The sequence below is a fragment of the Eurosta solidaginis genome, chromosome 5, assembly GCF_040869045.1.
Source record: "Eurosta solidaginis isolate ZX-2024a chromosome 5, ASM4086904v1, whole genome shotgun sequence".
Taxonomy (NCBI): Eukaryota; Metazoa; Arthropoda; class Insecta; order Diptera; family Tephritidae; genus Eurosta; species Eurosta solidaginis.
The window spans coordinates 212,004,199-212,030,697 of NC_090323.1; the positions used below are offsets into that span (position 1 = coordinate 212,004,199).

Below are 26,499 nucleotides of genomic sequence, written 5' to 3' on the forward strand. Positions count from 1 at the left end.
TGCAATACAAACAGTTGTCAATATAGCCCGGAGGCAAAGTAAAAGGAAGCTCTATGCACTGATAACTTTGGATATTAGAAATTCTTTTAACACCGCGAACTGGATGCAGATAATGACAGCGCTACGAAACTTTGGCACACCTACTTACCTGCTCCGAATAATTGGTAGCTATCTAAGCGACAGAGTACTCCTTTTTGATACAGATGAGGTACCAAGAAAGTGCACCATCATGGGCGGTGTCCCTCAGGGATCTGTTCTAGCTCCAACTCTTTGGAATGCGATGTATGATGGGGTTCTACAAATCGACCGTCCCGGAGGCACGGAAATTGTCGCCTATGCAGATGATATTGTCGTAGTAGCAGTGGCCAAGAAACTGTTCTTCTCACGGAGTCATTACATAATGCTTGGAGCAGATCAAAAGGAATGGTTGACGAACATGGGGCTGGAGATGGCAAGCAATAAGACAGAAGTGGTTCTGGTGAGCTCAAAGCGGACTGTGGATGAGTTGATCCTAACCATGGAGATTATCAAATAAATTCAAAGCCCTCCTTGAAATATCTAGGAGTAATCATTGACTTCAGAGCGGTGGGAGAAAGTTTCTAGAGTTAGCGGAGCCCTAACGCGAATAATGCCCAACATCGGCGGCCCAAGCGAAGCTACCCGTCAGCTATTATCCAACGTAACCAGCTCCATAATATTATATGCAGCACCAGTATGGTACGGATCTAAAATGGTCCACCAAAAACATATACTAGCAGCCTACCGCATTACTGCTATACGAATAGCATGTGCTTATCGGACGGTGTCCGACGACGCGATCCATGTTTTATCCAGGAAAATCCCAGTAGATCTACTCTCAGGTGAAATGGCCGATCTGTATGGCATTGGAATCAGCCGACCATTTGAAGATGCTAAGAAAAGCGCAAGGTCACAAACAATAGTTAGGTGGCAAGAACGGTGGGAAGATTCAAGAAAAGGGCGCTGGACCTTCATGCTAGTCCGGAATATAGCGGAATGGTACGAGCGAAAACACGGCGAACTAAATTACCACCTCATACAGATATTGAGCGGGCACGGCGGCTTCAAGGAATATCTACATAAGCGTGGGATAGAGGAGGATCCTTTCTGTCCAAACTGTCCCTCCGAATTGGAAAGCGCAGAACATGTAATGTTTCACTGGCTTCGTTTCCACGTCGAAAGACTGTCTGTAAACAGAGTTTTTGGAGAGGAGCCTTCCATTAGGAATTTAGTTCCACGAATGTGCGGACAAATAGATTGTTGGATTGCTGTGAGCAAGATGGCCTTTATGGTAATGACGAAATTGATGCATGCTGAAAGGGAGCGCAGAGAAATTCGCATACGAATTAGTGGCGACTAAATCGCCTCCCCCCGTGACGTTATGCCTAACGGCGGTCCCACGGGGTGCGGACATATGAACAGGATTAGCCTGGTTTCATTGGGCCACTTGAGGGTAGTGCGCTACCCCAACGTCCAATAAAAAAGAACCCCCTAACCCGCTGGGGGTACCTCTTATATCTAATTATCGATATTGTCGAATTATCGGGTTTTTATCGACCACAAACGATATCTGCTTGTTTTCGAGTGGTTGGTTTGTTATCGATAAGAACCATTATCCACGAAACATCAGTTTTGATCGGTTCATTATAGACGAGTTATCGGTTATTTATCGATAACAACCGTCATCGCCGAGTCAACGGTATGTTGTGGTTGTTGCTGTAGCAGTGCTTCGCACCATCGAACAAGTGGAGCCACTCACAAATTATCATCAATATCCTCTAACAGGAGTCCCTGTTTCAAGAGGGTTAGACCTGAGAGATAAGCGTGTTGGAGGCCGTATCTTATTGTCCAATTGGCTGTTATCGATACCAACAGGTATCTGCTTATTATCGGTTTGTTATCGATAACATTCGTTGTCTACGAGTGATCGGTAAAGCTGGGCTGAATCGATAAGAAAGAGAATTACGTTATACGTCAGTCGTATGAGTTAAATAGGTATTAAAAGGGTTGATAAGCGCAATACAAAGCTTTATAGCTTCAAAGCTTCCGCAACCCAATTGTCAACCTCACCTACACGAGGAGAATCCTGTTACAAATATGATTGTATAATACACATATTTAGCAGGTGAGGCTCTGGCGACCTCAAGTTCCTCATGGCACTAGGGTGTGGGGGCGGGATGGCATAGAAGGTTTAATGTGGTCATATTAATCGTTCTCGAGATGGGCGGGCTAGTACCCTTATGATGCTTTGTTACCGGAACGTGCCGGATCTGTATCCGACAAAGGACCATCAACATCGATAACACTCCCCAAAACCTTCGAGGAGTGTCTTTATCGTTAATACAACAACAACAACAACAACAGGATTATAACATACGTTAGCAAACAAATCTCAATTTGTTCCCGAGATGGTCGGGCTTGGTACCGGAACGTAGATACCGCATCTACATCCGGCAAAGGACGATCAACATCGATAACACTCCCCAAGGCCTTCGGGGAGTGTCCTTATCGCTACAACAACAACAACAACAAAAGATAATAAAAACTCGAATTGGTTGCAAAAATATAAAAAAAAAACCAATTCGTATATCATCATGCCAAATACGAATCAAGTAATGCGATCACGTATGTGAGAATCTGAAAAACAAGATTTTACGTGGCGGGTAATGCGATCACTGACGTATCCAATCGGTGGCCGGGGGCTACATCGTCCTAGATTGCGGTATGAGTTCCCCATCTACCTCGGTATTTAGCATCCCTTCATAACCAAAATACGCTCTTTACGTAGGCTACGAGAATAAAACAACTACTACATGTACTTTAACTTTAATTTTATTTAATATTTAACTAACAGAAAAAATTTAATTTTATTCTAACATTTTTTTGATTCATTAATTTACATAGGTATAGTTAATCTAGTATATCGCACACTAAATGAAAAACAGTCACAACTCAAAATTTTTCAAAATCGCTTTTTTCCCATAAATCAGTTGGCAGAACACACCTCTAACGACTGAAAAAAAATTCTTGCCAATCACATTCCTCCTTAACTGGGAAAATACCACTATGCCTGTTTTTATGTTACTTGCGTCGCTTGAATAGAGTATTTTTTGCTCTTAAACAGTATTATTTTGAATTGTGACGCTGTTGTTGAAAAATTGGGAAAAGTTTTCATTCAGATGTAAAGAGTATTATTTTGACTTTTGACGCTATTTTTGAAAAAAAGTGAAAAAATGTTTGGTTTCATTCAGAAGTGTAATTTTTTAATAGAAAAGGTGCAAAAGGCTTACATCTTCTTTCTACTATAAAAGTAAAATTAATTATTACAATTTTAAAAATGTAGAGTTCTTTTATTGGACTGAAGTTAAAGGAAAACGCGGGTGTAATGAAATTGGAACTTGTGTGCTTCTTTATATTCAAAATCTGGTACAAAAGGTAAACAATTCTGGAGATTTAGATTTAATATTCTATTCCAATAACTGCTGTGGGCAAAAAAAAAATAAATATGTACTTTCAATGTATGCTTATGCGATATCTAAGTATAATCTCCGCAGCATTCACATATGTAAATATCTCATTCATGGCCACCCTCAAAGCGAAGTGGACAATGTGCATAGCGTAGTTGAAAAACAAATTAAAAGACAATTAAGTAGTAATCCCATATACCTGCCAGAACAGTACACAAGCCTCATAGCAACTGCGAAAAAGACAGGCCCGCCATACAATGTTCAGGAGATAACCCATAAGGGTTAAATTTTTCCGGCAATGAAGACAATCAAAAAATTTTATGGCGTGACATTACGGTTTTGCATGTTAATCAAGAAAACATGGACTCGTTTTTTTATAAAACATCATATAAATATACCAATTACCAAAAAGAGTGTGTAACAAAAATCAGCTCTACGCTTTTTCCAGCTTTGGGTTGTGTCGAGTAAGTATTTTATATAAAATAATGTAAAGCACAGTAGGATTGCAAAAAACTTTTTTCTATTTTTTTTTTTTGTAACATTGGTTTTAATTTTTTCTTTTATAATGACATATTCCAGGTTATGTTCACTCTATTTGGAAAGGCTAAAACTACCCATCATAACGCAGTGTAACATACAGGAATTAATTAAAAAGCATAATATACCAAACAATCATTATGAGGCTTATTATAAACACCTAATAAGTGATTAGTTTAATGCCACTGTTTAAATTAAAATTTAATTTAATTTAATCGCGGGTTCGAATCGAGCTTAAGGCCTAACAATAATTTTTTATCATTATTATTGTTATGATAAATTTTTTCTTAATTGAAAAAAATTTTTTAAATTAGAATAGAAGAAAGAAAAAATTTAGACAACTGCCAAAGCTCGTTGTATAGATCCATTTCGGGAACTGCTAAATTCCTTCATCGGCAACGTTTAGGCGCCGCTGCTATAACCATTCAGCCATCACAGCGGTTTTTTTTTTGTCTTCATTAATCCTACTTCTATTCTGGTTCGTGCCAATTGATATTCACAACACTGCGACATCTGTTGCAGAATGGATGTGAAAATTGGACTTGTTTGATGGCAATGCTGCCATAGTGTCATATTTTATTAACACTTATTCCCCGTGTTCGGGGATGTATTAACAATTTTTGTTGTCATATCGGCCTACTGATTTGTAAGATCGCGGGTTCGAATCGAGCTCAAGGCCTAACAAAAATTATTTAATTTAATGAATATATTAAAAATATAATTACGCAAACCGTAGGTCTAGTCCTGTTAAATTTTTCTGTTTCTATTTTCTATTAAGCGGGAAAAAGAGACTGTGAGAGAAACTCAAAACATTTTTTCACTTAAAGAGTCACAATATGACATAATACACACCAGTTCACGAAAAAATTTCAACTAAAGAGACACAAGTCTAAATTACCTTTTATTGTATAAATAAGGGCACAAAACTAAAATATCTTAAGCTAAATCATTTTCTATGATGGGTATCTTTACTGGGGAGCTTAATTTGAATATTAAATCGCAAAAATGTTTGTAAAAACGGTTTTTTGCCTCTCCTGAACATTTCAGATTTTTTGAGTTGTGACTATTTTTGATTTAGTGTTTTTAGTGTTTTTATGTTGTTTTTTTTATTTATTTGACTTATTTGTAAATAACTGCTACAAACATATTTAATCAATTGAGTTTTGTAGATCGTTGCTGGTTCAAATGATTGTTTTGTGTTGTGATGTAAAGGAAGAGCAGGACAATAAAGGTGGGAAGTGGAAAATTGTATCAACTAGTAATATATGCTGGTATATTTTATTGGTGCGCATGTCCACTTGTTATCTCTCGAACTGCAATACGTACTCCTTGAGTGGACCCGGTAAATTCAAACGATTCACATTCTGAGCCAACTTGCGATTTACCGCTTCATAAATTGCAATGCGTGCCAATTGTTTCAGACTGCGCGGCTTGCGATAAAGTGACGATATTAATGATATTAATTGTTCGGTCTTTTTATTTGGTACTTGTGCTACATAAAAATTATGCAACGATTTAAGGCAATTATACAGTGGTGCATGTTGCATTGTTAAGAAAAATAAATGTATAATACGTGTAAATGTTAGCGCTGGATCATTGAGAATAAATTCTTTTTTTGTTATTAAAATTATATAATAAAATAGCAGGTACCGTGAGTTTATACGAAATGAATTGCGAAATGTACTTTCACTATTTACGCCATTATTATTGCTGGTACCGGCAGCGGCGCCTGCGCCTGCGCCATTACTATTACCACCACCACCGCATAGCGCTTCACCATAATTGGCAATTTCGTTTGAGAATATAGCACTGCCTGTTGTAGCTTGACCGCTTAATACAATATTCGGATCAGCTCCATATTGTATGAGTGTGAGTGTTAATTCGTAAATACATTGCATATCAGTGCAATTGCGTACATTTTGTACCATATCGCATACAGCTTGTAGTATGTGTGGATATGTTAGATTGCAATCAAGTCCATGTTGTAATAGCAATAATAATATATTTTTGATAAAATCGAAATTTGTTCGTTTTTGTGCATCGCAATTAAGCGTAAAATTTTCACTAACAGTAAATACTAAAACATGTAGAGGTGTTAAATTTGAACGATAAGAGCAATTTGGATTGGCGCGATATTGTAATAGGATGCGTATGCAATTCAAAAAGCAAACCTAAAATAAAAATTATAAATATACATTATTAACAAGTAAGGAAGGCTAAGTTCAGGTGTAACCGAACATCACATACTCAGCTGAGAGCTTTGGATACAAAATTGTATTTTTCATGGATACATAATCATTATAGCTGCGTTGGTTTCGTAGGGGGTCGTAGATGGTTTATAAGTGGTTTTTAATTCCATATCACATACGTTTGAGAAATATCGATCAAATTGTAGACCAGAATTGACGTTTTTTGGAACGATTTTCCTCCATGCTTTGTCAAATAAGGTAAAATCACCATGTAGGAAAATGAACCTAGGGTAACTCTGGAATGTGTTTATATGACATGGGTATCAAATGAAAGGTATTAAAGAGTATTTTAAAAGGTAGTGGGCCATACTTCTATAGGTGGACGCCTTTTCCTGATATCGCCGTTATGGTGGACCAGGCCTTTTCGAGATATCGACCAAAATGTGAACCAGGGTGACCCAGAACATCATCTGTCCGGCACAGCTAATTTATTTATATATGTAATACCAGGAACAGTATTCCTGTCATGATTCCAAGGGCTTTTGATTTCGCCCTGCAAAAGTTTAACACAATTTTTTCTTAAGTTATATTTTGCGCCAAAAACCCAATCCAATCACCATGTTTCATCCCTTTTTTTGTATTTGGTATAGAATTATGGCATTTTTTCATTTTTCGAAATTTTCGATATCGAAAAAGTGGGCGTGGTCATAGTCGGATTTTTAATAACAAGATAAAGTGAGTTGAGATAAGTACGTGAACAAAGTTTGGTAAATATATATCGATTTTTGCTCACGTTATCGTGTTAACGGCCGAGCGGAAGGGCAGACGGTAGACTGTGTATAAAAACTGGGCGTGGCTCAAAGCTATTTCGCCCATTTTCACAACAAAACAGTTATCGCCATGTAAGCTATGCCCTTGCTAAATTTCACAGGGATTGGTAAATTTTTGTTCGACTTATGGCATTAAAAGCATTCTAGACAAGTTAAATGAAAAAGGGCGCAGCCTTGCACCATATCATTACTGGAGTTGAATGTTGACATAATTTACTTATATACTGTAAAGATATTCAATTTTTTGTTAAAATTTGACTTAAAAAAAATTTTTTTTTAAAACTGGGCGTGTTCTTCATCCGATTTTGCTAATTTTTATTTCGCGCACATATAGTAATAGGAGTAACGTTCCTGCCAAATTTCATCATGATATCTTCAACGACTGCCAAATTAAAGCTTGCAAAACTTTTAAATTGCCTTCTTTTAAAAGTGGGTGGTGCCCCGCCCATCGACCAAAATTTTACTAATTTTCTATTCTGCGTCATAAGTTCAACCCACCTACCAAGTTTCATCGCTTTATCCGTGTTTGGTAATGAATTATCGCACTTTTTCCGTTTTTCGAAATTTTCGATATCGAAAAAGTGGGGGGTGGTTATAATCCGATTTCGTTCATTTTAAATAGCAATCTGAGATGAGTGCCCAGGAACTTACATACCAAATTTCATTAAGATACCTCAAAATTTACTCAAATTATCGTGTTACCGGACAGACGTACATGGCTATATGAATTTCTTTTTTCGCCCACATCATTTTGATATATAGAAGTCTATATCTATCTCGATTAGTTTATGCCGTTACGGAGTACGCTCAGCTGATTATAAAAAATAAATTACAAATATACATTATTTAAATAAAGATCAAGTTCATGGGGGGTAGCATAACATTCATGAATTTTATCGGTATAAAATAGTGGTCGGATTCGGAATTCAAATCAGTAAGCGTATCTTCTAGGGTCATAAATTATGAAATGTTCGGTTGCCTTCATAAAAATGAAAAAAATGTAAGGCGCGATAACCTCCGAAGAGATCTAAGGCCGAGCTTCTCTTTCAATTTGCGTCGTGCTCCTCTTGATTTTCCCTACAAATTGACCGGACGTGACCTACTCGTTTTATGCCGACTCCGAACGGCTTCTGCAAGGCAGATGTTATCACTGAGAGCTTTTCATGGCAGAAATACACTCGGAGCGCTTGCCAAACACTGCCGAGGGGCGACCCCGCTTAAAAAAATTTTCTTCTAATTGAAAAACCTTATTTCTAAAATATTGATGTTGCGGGGTGCGAACCCAGGGCATACGGTGTGGTAGGCGGAGCACGCTACCATCACACCACGGTGGCCTTCATACATGAAAGATGTTTCGATACATTTCCGAAATATTTAATGTTTTCAATTTAGATACCAAAATAGATTGACTCTACCCATAACTCTCATTATATATGTATATAGCTGTAAGATTTTGTGCTTATAAGGCGTTTCATATACTTATGAAAACTGCATTAATACATATTTTTTTTAGCTGAGTCGAGTATTTTGCAGCCTGTGTTTGATGCGCCCAGTTCCAGGCTGGTAGCGGTCTCGTCTAAGTTGAGTAGGAAAGTAAGGAAGTATCATAATTTAGTAATTGGCGAATAACCGCTTAGCCAACTTTAAGAGGCGTAGCAAGGTTATGCTTTGCTACCAGCTATCAATTCCAAGCGATAAGTGATGCCAATTGGTACCAGCAAGAGAATCTACCCCCAGCGCGGTAGGTATGCATGTCGTAAGAGGCGACTAAAATACCAGATTCAAGGGGTTGTGTAGCGCAACCTTTTCAAGTTACCAGCGCAATATATAGCTTCTTTAAACCCAATTGTCAACCTCACCTTCGAGCGGCGAATCCGGTTCCAAAGCATGTAATTAGTTTCAGAAAAATTATAACAGGTCACATGGTAGTAAAGTGAGTTTAAAAAATAAAAACTAGCCGGTGCAAAAATAAATAACTACCTTCAAAAATGTAACCGTTTCCATAAATGCAACCGTTTCCAGAAATATAACGAGTTTTAGAAATGTAATTGCCGGTTACAGAATTTTAACCTTTTAAACGGTTGTGGCCATCCAACAAGCGAATTTAAATCATTTTCCACCTGGTCCTTCCAGAGGGGCCGCGCTTTTCCTCTGCTTCTATGGCGGGTTTAGATAAAAATACATTCTTAGCTGGTGTTGTTGTTGTTGTTGTTGTTGTTGTAGCAGTGCTTCGCCCCATCCAATAGGTGCGACCGATCACAAATTGTCATCAATATCCTCTAACGGGAGTCCAAGGAAACTTGCTGTTTCAAAAGGGTTGGACCATAATGAGAGGGATGTTAGAGGCGTTGGTTCCATAATACAATTGAAGATATGGTTGGTATCATGTGGGGACACATTGCAAGCATAGCATACGAGGAATAATCTTTTATTGGCATACCATGACTTAGCCAGCGTAGCCTTACTTACTTACTTAATTGGCGCTTAACCGTTTAAACGGTTATGGCCGTCCTACAAGGCGCGCCAGTCGCTTCTTCGCTCTGCCAACTGAGGCCAATTGGTCACACCAAGGAAGTTTAAATCGTTTTCCACCTGGTCCTTCCAGCGGCGTTGGGGCCGCGCACTTCCTCTGTGGTTTCCGATAGAAACACTTTCTTAGCCGGAACGTCATCTTTCATTCGCATAAGATGGTCTAACAAGCGTAGCCGCTGCGTTTTAATTCGCTATACCTTTTTGATGTCTGCGTAAAGCTAGTACAGCTCATCAATAAATCTTCTTCGGTACTCGCCGCCGCCAAGCGTGAAGGTTCTTAAATTATTCGAAGATTTTTTCTCTGAACAATCTCAGTGCCGCCTAATCCGCTGTTGTCATGCTCCATGCTTCTGCGCCATATAGCAGGATGGGAGGGATAAGTGGCTTATACAGTATGATTTTCGTTTGTCAAGAGAAAACTTTACTTTTCAATTGCAATAACGCATCCGGTTTCAAAAAAGTATCCGATCCCAATTCTAGGTCATGCGTTTTGATTCCTTGTGAAAGTTGATCAGAGTGGTCTCTTACAAATTAAATTTCTACCGACGCCCCCTTGAAAGTTTTCTTTAGACGAGAAAGCACTAGAGATTTAGGCGATTTGGGCGAGTGTTTTAGCGGACGCTGCCTAAAGCGACACGTTGCGTACAGGCGCTGCAACGCGGGGTATATTGGAGCGTTATCGTGACGCGAAGGAGAGAATGACGCCTTTTTAAAAGGAAATAACATAAGGCAGAACGGCATGAGTGCGAGGAGCTTCCCATGCTGGCTTACAGGAATAATACCCGAAAATTTTACCAAAAACTCCGGTGGATTAGGGGTTTCAAAACCAGACAGGTTCCTGCGGGAATGATAATGGCGACCTAAAGCTATCCGCTATCGACCAGATCTTCACGATGTACGAGATTCGAGAGAAGACTCAATAAGAGAATCGACACTTACCGTCTTTTTGTCAACTTCAAAGCAGTCTCTGACACCGCGAAAAGAAGTTGCTTGTATGGTGCTATGTCTGCATTTAAGTTGCCTGTTAAGTTAATGGGCCTCTGCCAGATGACATTGAGCAACAACACAGGGATAGTTGGCGTTGCTTTTTACGAAACGCACAAAATCACTTAAGCGCCAATTAATGGTGAATATAAAAAGAACAACTTGGGGCATTTGTAAGCAAAAATTTTCCCCTTTCTAATCGCTATACTAAGCGACAGTCAAGCTGAGCTCAAGGCATTATCTTCAGTTGAGATTAAATCATCAACAGTCCTTGAGTGCGTAGCGAGGTTAAACGGTCTAGGAGTTAATAACACCATCAGTCTAGCATGGGTACCTGTACACAGAGGAGTAGATGGTAACGAGCGAGCGGACGAGCTTTCCCGGCCGAAAAGCCAATAGGACCTGAGCCCATCATGCCAATAAGGTCACATACAATTAGGGAGGAGTTTAGACAAAAGGAGGCGTGTCTCAGAGAAGAACACTGGCGCGAAAGTCCAGGACTTCGGCAGGAAAACGCACTAATAGGAGGCTTCAACTCAAAGCGATATAAGGATATGATTAACCTCCCAAAAAGTAGCCTTAGGATTTTAACAGGTATACTCACAGGTCACTGTAGGCTAAATATGCATAAATTGGGCATATCGTCTAGTAGCCTCTCTTGATTCTGTGATGTCGAAGATGAGTCTGCAGAACACATCCTGAAGGAATGTGATGCAGTCGCGAGACGAAGACCTAGGATCCTAGGATCATCGTAATTAGAAAATAGTCACATATACTCTCGGAAACCGAGAACCATTCTGGATTTTCTCAGAGAACTTGGCTTGGATGAGGTGTTGTAAAGAGAATGAGGGCACAATAGATCAATAGATCGCAGTGCTTAAACCTCACAACATCTATCATCTATCATCATCTATCAACCTGCAGAGGAGATAGACCGATCTTCCAACTCAACCTTCAGTATAATATAGTACATATGTATATAATTCTTACGTTATGCTCACCTTCATTGAATGTGTAAAATGATGTAGTTGATCCTTATTAATTAACGGTACAAGTAATACCATTATTGGCACTGAACCGTCACGTCCAACAATATTGGGATCGCCATCTTCTTTTATTAGCATATTCAATAATTCAAAACATACTTCCCAATCACGCACATGACGAAATACGCATGCCAATGCACTATTGCCAGTTTGATTAATTGAACTTTTTGCACCATTTTGCAATAGGAATCTCACTAGATGTAAAACATCCCATTTGCTCCACTTATCGTAGCCGTAGCTTGAATAAATTGGAAATTTTCAGTTAGAAGGTATTTACTCGTAATGAAATTTAAATGCATTTACCGTGCTTCCTCTAGGGCATAGCGTACTATCAATGCATGCAGTGGGGTATTGCCTAGAGAGTCAGGTTCATTGATGAGTTCCTTACATCCACGTTCCAGTAAAATACGTAACGTACTTAAGGTATCTTCGGCAGATTTGCGCGCTGCGAAAATGACTGAAAGTTAAGTAAAAATATTAAATACATCTGAACTACTTGTCGAATATTTTGTAGAACATTTTAATTAACTAAAAGTTAGAGATGGAAAAGGGGTAAATACCCAAATTAGTAAATACCCGGTAAATTGCTTATTTTTCATTTAATTTCATTTTATTTATAAGTCACATTAGTACAATGAGATCTATGATCTCTTATAGTACAACAGTATATGGAACAGCGAAAATACATATAATTCTTAAATCTAGCAACTTCCCTCTCCATATACCAAGCGCTTTGAGAATGCCCCACACCAAATATTTTTTTTGTATTGCTTAATTTAATAATATGAATATATATTATAAAATATTATTTTTATAAATAATTTGACATATGTTTACCTTATTTTGGCTATTTTATTTTGTGAGTAAATTGATATATAAATGTCAAAAGCATGTATTAGTGTGCTTTTTTGTTTAATTGAAGTTAGAAGTATATACAAAAATTGAAGAAAATGAGAAAAACGTATTAGAAAAAAAATTTCGAAATTTTCTTTCATTTTCCTAAAGTATAGGCTTTTGATATACACTCACATAGAACTCACAAATATATAACGATACGTTCATACCAAGAAAGCGTCTTTAAGTTGTATAAAGAAATAAGTCACAGGTGACTCCTGAACTTATTTCAATACGCTCTTGTGAGTCACATATGACTCATTGGACAGGGAAGTTGCTAGGTATGATCATAACATAAGAACAAGTAAAGGTGTCTAAGTTCGGGTGTAACCGAACATTATATACTCAGCGTGAGCTTCAATTGTACATTTCATTTCAGATAAATTACTTTTCTACATAACACGTGGCACCGCCCGTTAAAAAAAATGTCTCCCCATTTCCTCTTACAATAAAACTTGATAAGTGAAATATCATTGATTCAAAACTATTTTTTGCTACGTTATAGCTTATTATTCTAGTCTATGACCCTTTTAAACTTGTTTTATATCTAAGTTGCCGTTGTCTTTAACCGATCCCGTCCATTTTTACTAGAAATAGTTTCTGCTATAAGGAAAATATGTGTAAACAATTTCATTACGATCCGTTAATTTTTCTTCGTGTTATGGCTCCCGAAACATAGAAAATTGCTTAGTCATAAAAGAGGTGGTACCACACCCATTTTCAAAAATGTTAGTGTTTTCCAATTTAATGTTATAATTCAATTTAGAAAGAAAAATTCTATTGACACAAAACTCTTTTTCGCTAAGATATACCTTATTATTTTCATCTACGACCCTTTCACAAATCTTTTATGTAAAAGTGGGCGTGGTCTTTAACCGATCTCGTTCATTTTTCCTAGAAATATTTCGTGCTTTTGTTATAAATCCACTTGAGAAATGAAATACCATTGATATAAAGCTCGTTTTTGGAAAAATATAGCTTATTTTATTCGACCACGACCCTTTTTAAAAATCTTTAATATAAAAGTGGGCGTGGTCCTTAACCGATTTCGTTAATTTTTCTTCAAATCATTCCTTATAGTAAAGGCAACCTCTCTGTTACGATAAGTTTAACGATTTTTGATTTATGATTAATAATATTTGTAAAATTGATTTTATCATAAGTGGTCGGTGCCACGCCCATTTTGACAATTTTTTATCGAGAGCCTCAATATCAGTCCACATGTCAAATTTCAACATTCTAGGTGTATTATTTACTAAATTATCAGGTTTTTTGCTTCCCAAAATTTTATATACATAAAAAGTGGGCGTGGTTATCATCCGATTTCGCTCATTTTCAATACCAATCTATTCTGGGTCCAGATAAGCTAGTGTACCAAATTTGGTGAAGATATCTCAATATTTACTCAAGTTATCGTGCTAGCGGACGGACGGGCGGACGGACATGGCTCAATCAATTTTTTTTTCGATACTGATGATTTTGATATATGGAAGTCTATATTTATCTCGATTATTTTATACCTGTACACCCAACCGTTATCCAATCAAAGTTAATATACTCTGTGTGCAAAACACGCTGAGTATAAAAATACAGATATATAAAATAAAGCGTGAAGTCAATAATCACAGATAACATTATTTAGATAGCGAAACTTGTGAAGAAATCAACTTGAGAGTATTCATGTATTTCATCGGTAGTATAAAGCTGCCTTAAAGTTGCTTTTAGTAATACTACTGCGAATGGACATTGGTATCGAGTTCCAAGTACGAATGGCATTGACAAAGAATAGCCGCGAGGAGGTAAGGTGGTTATAGCTTAGTACAATCAGATCATGAGTTCGGGATGACCTGGGAAAAATTAGCTTATCATAAAGATACCTAGGTTCCTTAGCAAAACTAAGGGGTGCTGCTGTCTCTAAGCCGATGCTAAGCAGTGACGTGAATTCACATCAACAATTCAATCATTATGTATCTACATAAACGAAACAATAATTGCGTCTACACATATGTACCATGTATGTATACGAGCAGCGGAGATTCAATGCACAAACACATGCATATATCTTATCTGAGTTGTCACAAGAGAGGGCAATAATTTGCCCAAGTATTACTCAAATAATAAATTATACATCTGTAGTTGTAGCTGAGAAATTTATAACTAAGTAAAATTCTGGAAGCGCCTAGAAGATGCCACGAAGAAATCACAGAGTATAAAAGCGTCAGCGGTAGAGGCGCTATGTGCAAGTTTTCGATTGAGACGCTATCTAGCGAGCAATAGCAGTATTATTTTGAAAGTCAGTTTCCTTTAAGCTATCAGTTTGATTATTAAGCCAGCTAGTTGAAAAGTATTTATTCAACAGTTTAGTGATACGAACTTAGCAAAAGGGCAAATAAGAGGATTTGCAAGTAAATTCGTTACAATTGGTGTCAGAAGAGGAATTGTTGAATAAATTCCGAAGATTGGGAATACAACTTGGACATGGCAAAGTTGAGTGAATTGACGATCCAGCAACTGAAGGAGGAGTTGAAAGTCCGTGGATTGGCTACTTCTGGCGATAAATCCCAGCTACAAAAACCACTAAGTGTAGCTATGGTATTTGAAGGAATCTACAATGCTGAGGAGTATGTCTTTCATTATGGTAGCGACAAAACAATAACAAAAATGGAAGAAAGAAGCGAAATACCGCAAACAGTGACGAGCACAATATCTGTACAAACATCGACAATGGCATCTCAGCTGGAGTCACAGGAGGCACGCATTTCAGAAATGGCGTCGCAAATGTCATCTCAATTGGAAGAACAGAAGACATATATGTCATCTCAACTGGAAGCGCAAGAGGCACGTATATCTGGAATGTCGACAAAAATTCCGGAACAGGTATCATCGCAGCTCTTTGCGAAACTGGAAGAGCAGGATGCAAAAATTTTACAACTCGAGGACAAAATTGATGCCGAGATAGAAGCGTTGAAAGGTCTTATGCAACAGTTACAACTAAATCGCCCAGCTGTTCCAGCGAGCAATCCGAAGGTAAAAACTCCATCTTTTGACGGCTCTGTTCCTTTCGAGGTATTCAAGCTTCAATTTGAGAAGACGTCAGCAGTGAACAACTGGAATGCTGAAGATAAAGTTGCTCCTCTATTCGTAGCATTGAAGGGGCCAGCAGCAGAAATCCTACAGACGATTCCCGAGGGAGAGCGGAACAACTATGAAGCATTGATGGCCGCTGTCGAGAGACGTTATGGAAGCGAGCATAGAAAACAGATATACCAAATAGAGTTGCAAAACCGTTACCAAAAAGCAAATGAGACATTACAGGAGTTTGCTTCGGATGTTGAAAGATTGGCTCATCTTGCAAATGCGGACGCACCCGTGGAATACACTGAAAGGGTAAAGATTCACAGCTTTATTAACGGCATACGGGACGTCGAAACGAAGCGAGCCACATACGCGAACCCAAAGCCAACATTTGCTGAAACGGTATCCTATGCACTGACTCAGGAAACAGCGTCACTTTTGAGTAAGCCCGCATACAAAGCTCATCGCGTGGAAGTGGAAAGGCCAGATTGGGTAGACACAATTTTGGAAGCACTTAAGGGATTACAACAAAACAATGCCGGAGTTATGAAGTGTTTCAAGTGCGGTAACCCAAGTCACATTGCACGTCATTGCAGCATCGGTCATGGTAGTTCCAACTTGGCTGGTCGTAAACGCAAAGCTGGAGGAGATAAACAAGAGCGAGTCAAATGTAAAGATCGAGAACTTGCCCCAGCTATTGAATGTCGTGTGATACCTATCTCGCAAACTGGAAGGAAATCGAGCAGTCTTACCGTCAAAGGAAATGTGGATGGCAAGGAGCGTGTACTAACTGTAGATACGGGCGCATCTCATTCCTTAATCCGATCTGACTTGGTCAACAGGAGAGTAAAAACGTTACCTGGAGCAAAGTTGCGTACAGTCACTGGCGAGTATAACCAAGTTCAGGGAGAAGTGATGTGTGAAGTCTTGATTGGAAAGGTCACAGTTCTACACAAATTCGTTGTGGCAAAGATCGTCGAAGAAGTCATATTGGGAGTGGACTTCTTGGTTGGCCATGACATCAAGATCGATATGCAGAGAAGGGTGATGCGTTATGAGAACCGGGATATACCACTTAACTTCAAGTTGGAGAAAGGGTTCAGTAGTAATCGAGTACTGGTGGAGAAGACTCGACAAAGGCCACGAAAGTCAAAAGAAAAGGTTGATGGATCGAATGGACCAAATAAAGCGAAATTAAAAGTACCTGCGAGAAAAAGACCGGCATCGACAAACCCTAATGGACGCAATAAAATGACTGAAAGAATTTTTCAGAAAGAATGCAAGGGTGGTTTCAAGCCAGCGCGCACTACTGGTGTGAAACGTCCAGACGATAATGATGATGCAAAGTCAATCCGTCAAGCGCAAGTTCTACGAAGTAGTTCATTGGTCAAGCAACAGAGTGCGAGGGAACGATCCAGGATAATGAGTAGTAAGACGAAACACAGGTACGACAAAGAAAATAATTCGGAAGGTTTCCGGGAGGGAGATTTGGTACTGCTATACAACCCTCACCGGCGGAAAGGTGTTCCATCCAAATATCGGTGCAGTTGGGAAGGCCCGTACAGAATTGTGAAGACGATCAGTGATGTCATCTACCGCATACAAGCAATTGGGAAATCACGAAATAGAAGAGTGGTACATTTGGCGATGCTAGCAGCGTTTAGATCGAGAGATTTAGGTGGATTTAGGTGGAGGGCAGTGTTACGAATATTAGCAAAACTAAGGGATGCTGCTGTCTCTAAGCCGATGCTAAGCAGTGACGTGAATTCACATCAATAATTCAATCATTATGTATCTACATAAACGAAACAATAATTGCGTCTACACATATGTACCATGTATGTATACGAGCAGCGGAGATTCAATGCACAAACACATGCATATATCTTATCTGAGTTGTCACAAGAGAGGGCAATAATTTGCGCAAGTATTACTCAAATGAGAAATTATACATCTGTAGTTGTAGCTGAGAAATTTATAACTAAGTAAAATTCTGGAAGCGCTTAGAAGATGCCACGAAGAAATCACAGAGTATAAAAGCGTCAGCGGTAGAGGCGCTATGGGCAAGTTTTCGATTGAGACGCTATCTAGCGAGCAATATCAGTATTATTTTGAAAGTCAGTTTCCTTTAAGCTATCAGTTTGGTTATTAAGCCAGCTAGTTGAAAAGTATGTGTTATTGTGAAGTACTTTAATAAAGGCCGTTTTTCCATTATTCAATATTGGAGTTATTTATTCAACAGTTTAGTGATACGAACTTAGCAAAAGGGCAAATAAGAGGATTTGCAAGTAAATTCGTTACAATATAATAAGCCTGCAGAGAAAAATACAATTTCTGGCCTTCAGATAGTCAGCTATTTCACACCATAGTAATCCTGTTCTCCAATTCGAAATATGGTCAAATTTGTCTAACCCGAATACATAGCGCGTAAGGTGGTTTAAAGCTACATCAATCTTATGGGCAGAATACGAGCTCACCTTGCTGTATACCAGTTCGCGGTAGCATATAACCGGCAAAATTAGCTGTATTGCGAGTTTTCTCCTTACATGGAGAGGGGTAAACGCCGCTAACGTTCGAAGGTTCCTTAATATATAGTACACTTTACAGACAATAGAGTTTATAGCATGTCAAGCTGCTGTTGATGATAAAACCAAGATTGGTCACTTTCGGCACCAGTTTTAAGACGTTACCAGCAATATATAAAAGGGGAAATATTTGAGAAAGGTATAGCTTTTTTAGATATCGGGAGGATGTAAGACTTATCAGTATTAAGGCACAAATAATTTCTGGAGGCCCAAGCCGAAATGGATGCTAAGTCATTATTGAGCCTTTCACAAAGATGGTTGGTATCCTCATACCTTCCAGATAGATGTAATTGAATGTCATCAGCGTAAGCTTGCATATTGGCATGCTGATAGATATAGAAGACGTCATTTATGAAAAGACTAAACTATAAAGGACCTAGAATAGATCCCTGTGGGACACCAGTCAGCGGTGGTTTAAGGCTAGAGAACTGTGAGCCAGTTTTGACACGTTGAGTTCTACCCCCTAAATAACTCCACATAAGATGCGTTGCGGAAACACCAAAAACAAAATAATTTGTTAGCTTCATGCAAAGTAAGTCATGGTTTACCGAGTCGAAAGCTTTAGAAAAATCTAAGAGGCACAAAAGAGTCAGTTGCTTTTTGTCAAAAGGAATTCTAATGTCATCCAGTACTTTTAATACGGCAGTGGAGCAGCTATGTTTTGCTCTAAAGCCTGACTGAAACGGGGACAGCAGATGCCGTTTACCAACATGCTCAAGTATTTGCTCAGACAACAGCTTTTCGAACACTTTAGAGAGCGAAAGCAAGATGCTTATAGGCCAAAAGTCGCTAGGACTACTTGCAGACTTGGTTTTTGCAATTGGTTGCACCGTAGCGATCTTCCAAACATCAGGAAAACACGATGTGGTTATGCTGTGATTTAAGATGTGAGTGAGCGTTGGTAAAATAAATGGCACGAGCATTTTTACGAATTTTAAATAATTTTTTGCTAACTTAAAAAAAATTTTATTTGATTTATATTTATTTTTATTAATTCGGCACCCGCTGCGTTACGCAAAGCGTACGTGCATACATATAATTATAAGTTAATAATATCCCACTCAGCATTTGGGTGTTACAATTTTGAATTTCCCTACATATCAATACAATTTGATTACTCCTTCTGACTAAGAAATGAGTTATCATACAATTAAACAAAAGAAATAATCAAATATGAATACTTTTGATGATCAAAAACTATATATAGTTTAGAGGCGTCACTCGATACTTTGTTGTTGCCAAAGCAACCCTGTCATGTCGAATGTGATTCTCAAGGAAGTTTTGTTTAGTTTTTTTTAATTGAATCCTATATAGTTATGCGGTAAAGTGACTTTGCATAATTACGATTTTTGGAAAGAGAATTAATTATATAATTTAATACAATCAATAAAATAAACACAAATACCCCACGAAAATATATAGAAGGCGTTTTTATAAATACATCTGATAAAAAAACCAACGACTACCTTGAGAAAACATCGAGTAATTTGCTTTGGCAACAACAAAAGTATCGAGTGACGCCTCTTGACAAATATATACTCTTTGATTCAGCTTTCTGAATCTTTTCCGACAATCTTTGTTGACTGAATAATGAATTTTATACTTGTTAAAATTTTACTTTTGATTGAAGATCTTATTTTTTCGCATACACACATTTTTTCAATCATGAAGTTCAGAAAAAATATATTAAAATTTTATTCTTCAAGACAAGAAATAATGTATATACTGCTCCTAACAAAAGATGTTCCCAATCATTTCTCCACCTTCGGCTTCCCAGAAAATACAAATCCAACCATTAGACAATACAAAGGTTGTGAACTATTTGAACCCCAGGTAAGTGAAGCTTTCTTGACATATGTACCTGGATATGGCTTCAACATCCCGCACCATATCGTATTTTAAGATGTTGACGATCATATCTGATGCTGCAGTCGCAGGTGTATATTGGTCTAATTCGTTTGCGAATTGACTTTGGTTCAAATAGCTCACTTCCGCATGCTTTCTTCCCCTGATGAAATAAGATTAGCATGTAGTATCTTATTTTGTATGAGATATGAAGAATAAATGCATGATAATCGCATTCAAAAATGATTCAAAAATCTCAACCAAAATGATTAAAATATGTTCACGAATATGATCAGAAAATAACTGTGAAAAGTATTCAAATATTACTCTAAAACAATTAAAGCACAATTTTACAATGATATCAGATATGAACAAAAAGCGTTTCGAAATATGAATTATAATTTATTATTCAAGAATAATCACATTTATGGTACATTTTTCTCCTGACGATACGTTAATTTTCGAACAGAAAATGCTTTTAAATTTGAACGTTTTTAATCATCTTGGGGTATGTTATTTGAATATTTTTTGCTCAAAATTTTCAAAAAATGCTGGCTGGGATTAGGAAGAAAAAATACAAAACATATTCGAACAACTTAATTTAGAAAGTATTTTTCTTTTTTATTTCTTTTCATCTAACTCAACTTTAACGAATATGCTTCCAGCATCAAGCCACTGAGATACATCGTAGATTATGGGAGCAGTAGCATCAGGAGTTTCTCAGACGTGATTATTTTTGCTTCGTCGACAGCCTCGATGTCTATCCGCTCGGCGCTTTGCTCCACGATACATAAGATCTCTTTTGGTCTCCTGGAGAAGACCTGCAGAGGTCGCACGCGAAACAGGTCGTCCACTGCATTACCGTGCAAGTTTTTCTGATGATTTTTCATGGAAATTTTTGACGCGAAAGAAATTCCACAAATTCGACACGTCCTTCCAACAATGCCATCTTTAATGTAGTTGTTGTTGTTGTTATTGTTGTTGTTGTTGTTGTTGTTGTTATTGTTGTTGCTGTTGTTGTAGCGATAAGGTTGCTCCCCGAAGGCTTTGGGGAGTGTTATCGATGTGATGGTCCTTTGCCGGATACAGATCCGGTACGCTCCGGTACCACAGCACCATTAAGGTGCTAGCGGGACCATCTCGGGAACGATGTGGCCACATTAAACCTTCAGGCCATCCCTCCCTCCCCACCTCCAAGTTCCATGAGGAGCTTGGGGTCGCCATACCCTCGTCTGTTAGTGAAACAGGATTCGCCGCGGGTAGGTGAGGTTGACAATTGGGTTGGGGAAGCTATATATTGCGCTGGCAACCTGCGGCCACCGTGGTGTGATGGTAGCGTGCTCCGCCTATCACACCGTATGCCCTGGGTTCAACTCCCGGGCAAAGCAACATCAAAATTTTAGAAATAAGATTTTTCAATTAGAAGAAAATTTTTCTAAGCGGGGTCGCCCCTCGGCAGTGTCTGGCAAGCGCTCCGATTGTATTTCTGCCATGAAAAGCTCTCAGTGAAAACTCATCTGCCTTGCAGATGCCGTTCGGAGTCGGCATAAAACATGTAGGTCCCGTCCGGCCAATTTGTAGGGAAAAATCAAGAGGAGCACGACGCAAATTGGAAGAGAAGCTCGGCCTTAGATCTCTTCGGAGGTTATCGCGCCTTACATTTATTTTATTTTAACCTGAAGGGTTGCGCTACACAGCCACTTGAATCTGGTATTTTAGTCGCCTCTTACGACAGACATACCTACCGCGGGTATATTCTGACCGCCTGATCCGCTGGGGTATGTCATCTTTAATAGATGGGCAGTATGTATCGTAGGGTATTTCCTTACCCTGTGAAAGATCCGGGTGTAGATTTATACATTGTCGCACAAGCAATAATGGGAAAATTTCCGATTCCACTTTATCTGGATTTGGTATACGGAAACGGCTTTGTGACCACGCGCAATATTTAAATACTATTCGAAATATTAAATACTATTTAAATACTATTGACTACGTGACAAAGTCTCAATCCCTCCCCTCCCCCTGTGACCAGGTGTAATACCTAAAGAAGCCCCCACCCACCCCCTATAGGGGGTACAGTTCGCCTCTTTGTTTTCAACGCGACCTTCGCAAAAGAGCTGTCTATATGCCCTTATGTCTGAATTTAGTTTCCCAGCAAAATTTTTACGGCTGTGCAAAATAATGTTGACCAAAACCCTCAGCTCAATTAAAATTGACAGGGACCTCTTCAACGCGTGCGAAACTAAATGAGGTTTCAGACAGGTTGACAGGGTATTTTTATTTCATTTAATGCTGGACAAAATAATAAAAAATCAAGAACGAGGATATAACGAAGTACCAGCTGTCGCCAAGGAAAGAGTCAGCGCATTTGCGGCTTGGCAACCACGCGTCTGTTGACAGCCATAATTCCAAAAAACTAAAATACTTCGTTTATTTGGGCACCAACATTTATTCAAACAACAACGTCAACTTTAAATCCAGCGAAGAATTACTTTAGCCAATGCTACTTGGATTATGTAGGCAATTGAAAAGAAAGTTCTCGCTCGGCACGCGAAAATCATGCTCTGCAAGTCACTTATCGTACGCGCCCTGATATATGGTGTCCATGACACTGATAACTCTGATGAGGCTCTGGAAGTGTTGGTGAGAAATATGCTTCGAAATATTTACGGAGCTCTACGCATTTGATTTGTCTAATACCGAAGAAGATTTAATGCTGAACTGTATGAAAAGACATAGGCTATGTTGGCCAGCCCATGTTATGCAGATGAAAGAATATCATCAAGAAAGTATTTTTTGCGAAACCCGCCCGCGGAAGCAGTGCAAGTGGGCGGCCCCCGCTCCGCTGGAGAATACAGGTGGGAAACGATTAAAATTTCCTTGAGCTTACCATTTGGCTCCAGTTAGCAGAGCGAAGAAGGGACTGGTGCGCCTTATTGGCAAGTTAGTTCCACTAAAAGAAACCCATGTTTTACTTACCAACATGCAAAAGTGTCATTTGTTGTGTACAAGTGCGTACTGTTGTTACAGCACCGTGTTGTATCAGAAGCTCCAGAAAGCGTCCTTCGTGCAACACAGCCTGATGTATGGGATAATATTCGTCTTTAATTAAATTAATTTCCTCCGAACGCGTAATTACTAATTGTTGCACGCAATTCCAGGCACCACGTTCGCAAGCTAAATGCAATAGAGGTTTTTTCACGCGAAAAGGTACCTATGAAGTAAAGTAAGCAAATGGGTAAAAATATTAGTTTTTAGTACATGCATTACAAAGCAATGTTGTTTTTGTTGTTGTTGTTGTTGTTGTGATAAAGACGCTCCCCGAAGCCCTTGGGGAGTGTTCACCATGTTGATGGTCCTTTGCCGGATGCAGATCCGTACGTTCCGGTTACAAGCACCATTAAGGTACTATCCCACCATTCCGGGAACGATTTTGTTCACCATGTTGATGGTCCTTTGCCGGATGCAGATCCGTACGTTCCGGTTACAAGCACCATTAAGGTACTATCCCCACCATTCCAGGAACGATTTGGTATGACCACATGAAACCTTTTAAGCCATCCCGCCTTCCTACCGCCTTGAACCATGAAAAACTTGGGGTCACCAGAGCCTCGGCTGTTAAAAAAAAACAGTATTCGCACGGGTAGGTGAGGTTGAGAATTGGGTTGGAGAAGCTATGTATTTCGCTGCCAACCCCTTAAAAGGGTTGGTATTGGTATTTTAGTCGCCTCTTACGACAGGCCGCGGGTATATTCTAAGCCCCCTAAGCCACTGGGGTATTACAGTGTAATGATTACAATGAATGGAATTAAGTGTAATGATTACGCTCTACTCAATACTGGATACTGTAACAGGTTAAACTCTTACTTATCCAGAATCAACCTCGACATACAAAATGTATGCCCTGATTGCAATGTATCCCCACATGACACCAACCATCTCTTTTTTAATTGTAATGTGGAAGCAACGCCTCTAACACCCCTCTCATTATGGTCCACCCCTGTTGAAACAGCAAGTTTCCTTGGACTCCCGTTAGAAGATATTGATGACAATTTGTGATCGTTCGCACCTATTGGATGGGGCGAAGAACTGCTACAACAACAAAAACAACGCTGACTTTATTTAAACAATTTAAAAAATATGCATTTTTTGAATACTAATATTGAGTACGTCCTCGAGTTAAGAAAGCTGACACAGATTTATTACTTGAAATGCTGTTTGAATTCTGTATGTAGATATCCTCAACAAAACTTCAGAAGTTTAATATATAAATTATGATAAAGGACAAATGCCATCAAACAAACAAAACCGCCACGGGCTGTCTTCTTATGTCCCCAGAACAAAAAAAATAAATGTAAGGCGCGATAACCCCCGAAAAGATCTAAGGCCGAGCTTCTCTTCCAATTTGCGTCGTGCTCCTCTTGATTTTCCCTACAAATTGGCCGGACGGGACCTACATGTTTTATGCCGACTCCGAACGGCATCTGCAAGGCAGATGAGTTTTCACTGAGAGCTTTTCATGGCAGAAATACACTCGGAGCGCTTGCCAAACACTGCCGAGGGGCGACCCCGCTTAGAAAAATTTCTTCTAATTGAAAATCCTTATTTCTAAAATTTTGATGTAGCTTTGCCCGGGGTGCGAACCCAGAACACCATCTACATAATAAGGCGAGAATATTCCCCATTAGGGAGAGAAATGACATGCTAACCAAACAGTTCCTGTTGAATACCCAGAAACCTGGGCATCCAATCAGACATCTGATTGATGAGCCAACACCGCCCAGGGGCTTAAGGAGTCATCTCCGTAAGCATTATGAGGCAATATATGGCACCTGAGAACTCAGCCGTATGAAGCAAAAAAACACAAGCAGGTCCTCAGTGAACTCCACAAACAGGCGTCGGACCTTTATGCCAGGAATTGCCCGGTGAATCCAGTACTCAAAGAACAGTACCCAAAACTTGCGGAAGAGGAACGCACACTCCCCAGGGAAACGCGAGTCACTCTAGCTCAACTTTGATCTGGATACTGTAATAAGTTAAACTCTTACCTATCCAGAATTAACCCCGACATAGAAAATGTATGCACTGCTTGCAATGTGCCTCCACATGACACCAACCATTCCTTTTTTAATTGTAATGTGGAAGCAACGCCTCTAACACCCCTCTCATTATGGTCCACCCCTGTTGAAACTGCAAGTTTTCTTGGACTCCCGTTAGAGGATATTGAGGACAATTTGTGATCGGTCGCACCTATGGGATGGGGCGAAGCACTGCTACAACAGCAACAACATCCAACAAACAAAACTCGTATTCTACAAGTGACAATATATGCACTTTATAAAATGATCTCCAGATAATGTAATATTGATTTTTGTCTTAAATAGTATTATATACATAAATATAAAAAGATACATTATTACCCAAGGGTCTTCCATTTTCTGCGCCAATATATTTAGTACATTTATTTGATCGCCATCGATAGCATAGCAAACAGCGTTTTGTAATTTCGTATTAGCACGTTCGCATACATTTGGTGTAGCACCAACATCATCATAATTGCCATGATATTTACCACTTTCCTCACAATTGTGCGAATGCACACCAGGGAAACACATGCGCGAATCTGTATCGATACGTGCACCATATTTTAGCAATAATTCAACACATTCTTCATATCCTTTCAAACAGGCTATATGTAAAGGCAGTGAACAAGGACTGCGGTTAACATCAGGACGATGGCGATGCAACAACCACTTGGTGAGATCAATGTGGTTAAGACCGACACTGCGTTGTAGTATATTAAATCCGCAATCATCATGTATTACTAATATATTTTCATTCTAAAAATTTAACAAAAAATAATGTTACTTTTTTACAAAATAAGTTTACAATATGAAATACTCATTTAAAGAAAAATATTTCCCATTTTATGACATACAAAACCGGGTTAAAGAGCAAAAAGGAAGGAACGCTACCCAACAAACGTCGAAAAAATCTATCTTCAACCTCCTGGGAGTTTATAGGTCTCGAGTAGGTATTCAACAATTTGTTAAATTATTTTCCAAAATTTGAAAAATTTAAAGTGCCCAAGTTGATATCCGATTGAATTTTCTAGTTCTCGAGTTGATCTCCAATATGATGTTCCAAGTATTCTCAATCTAGGGATTCAAGGGGTTGTGTAGCGCAATATATAGCTTCTCCAACCCAATTGTCAACCTCACCTTCGAGCGGCGAATCCCGTTTCACTAACAGACGAGGCTCTGGCGACCCCAAGCTCCTCATGGAACTTGGGGTGGGGAGGGAGGGATGGCCTGCAGGTTCAATGTGGCCATATAAATCGTTCCCGAGATGGTCGGGCCAGCACCTTAATGGTGCTGTGTTACCGGAGCGTATCGGATCTGTATCCGACAAAGGACCATCACATCGATTAAACTCTCCAAAGCCTTCGGGGAGTAACCTAATCGCTACAACAACAACAACAACAAGTATTCTCA

General features: G+C 39.0%; 1 protein-coding gene and 1 long non-coding RNA gene across 4 annotated transcripts in view; both read right to left on the reverse strand.

Moving 5' to 3' along the window:
* Positions 1 to 2,832: 2,832 nt before the first annotated feature.
* The window catches only part of LOC137252408 (uncharacterized), a 100,810-nt gene continuing 77,143 nt past the window's right edge, over positions 2,833 to 26,499 (reverse strand). Inside the window, exon 2 of the long non-coding RNA XR_010953550.1 lies at positions 2,833 to 4,042. This is a non-coding gene — a long non-coding RNA (uncharacterized lncRNA). The remainder of the gene's footprint in view (positions 4,043 to 26,499) is intronic.
* The window catches only part of LOC137252405 (ankyrin-3), a 55,879-nt gene continuing 32,212 nt past the window's right edge, over positions 2,833 to 26,499 (reverse strand). For all 3 annotated transcript variants that reach the window (XM_067788045.1, XM_067788044.1, XM_067788043.1), the window contains 5 exons: positions 25,426 to 25,845; positions 22,985 to 23,219; positions 11,907 to 12,060; positions 11,559 to 11,841; positions 2,833 to 6,193 (listed from right to left, as the gene is read on the reverse strand). In XM_067788045.1, coding sequence (XP_067644146.1) covers positions 5,324 to 6,193; positions 11,559 to 11,841; positions 11,907 to 12,060; positions 22,985 to 23,219; positions 25,426 to 25,620 — 1,737 coding nt within the window. In that variant the 5' untranslated portion in view covers positions 25,621 to 25,845 and the 3' untranslated portion in view covers positions 2,833 to 5,323. The remainder of the gene's footprint in view (positions 6,194 to 11,558; positions 11,842 to 11,906; positions 12,061 to 22,984; positions 23,220 to 25,425; positions 25,846 to 26,499) is intronic.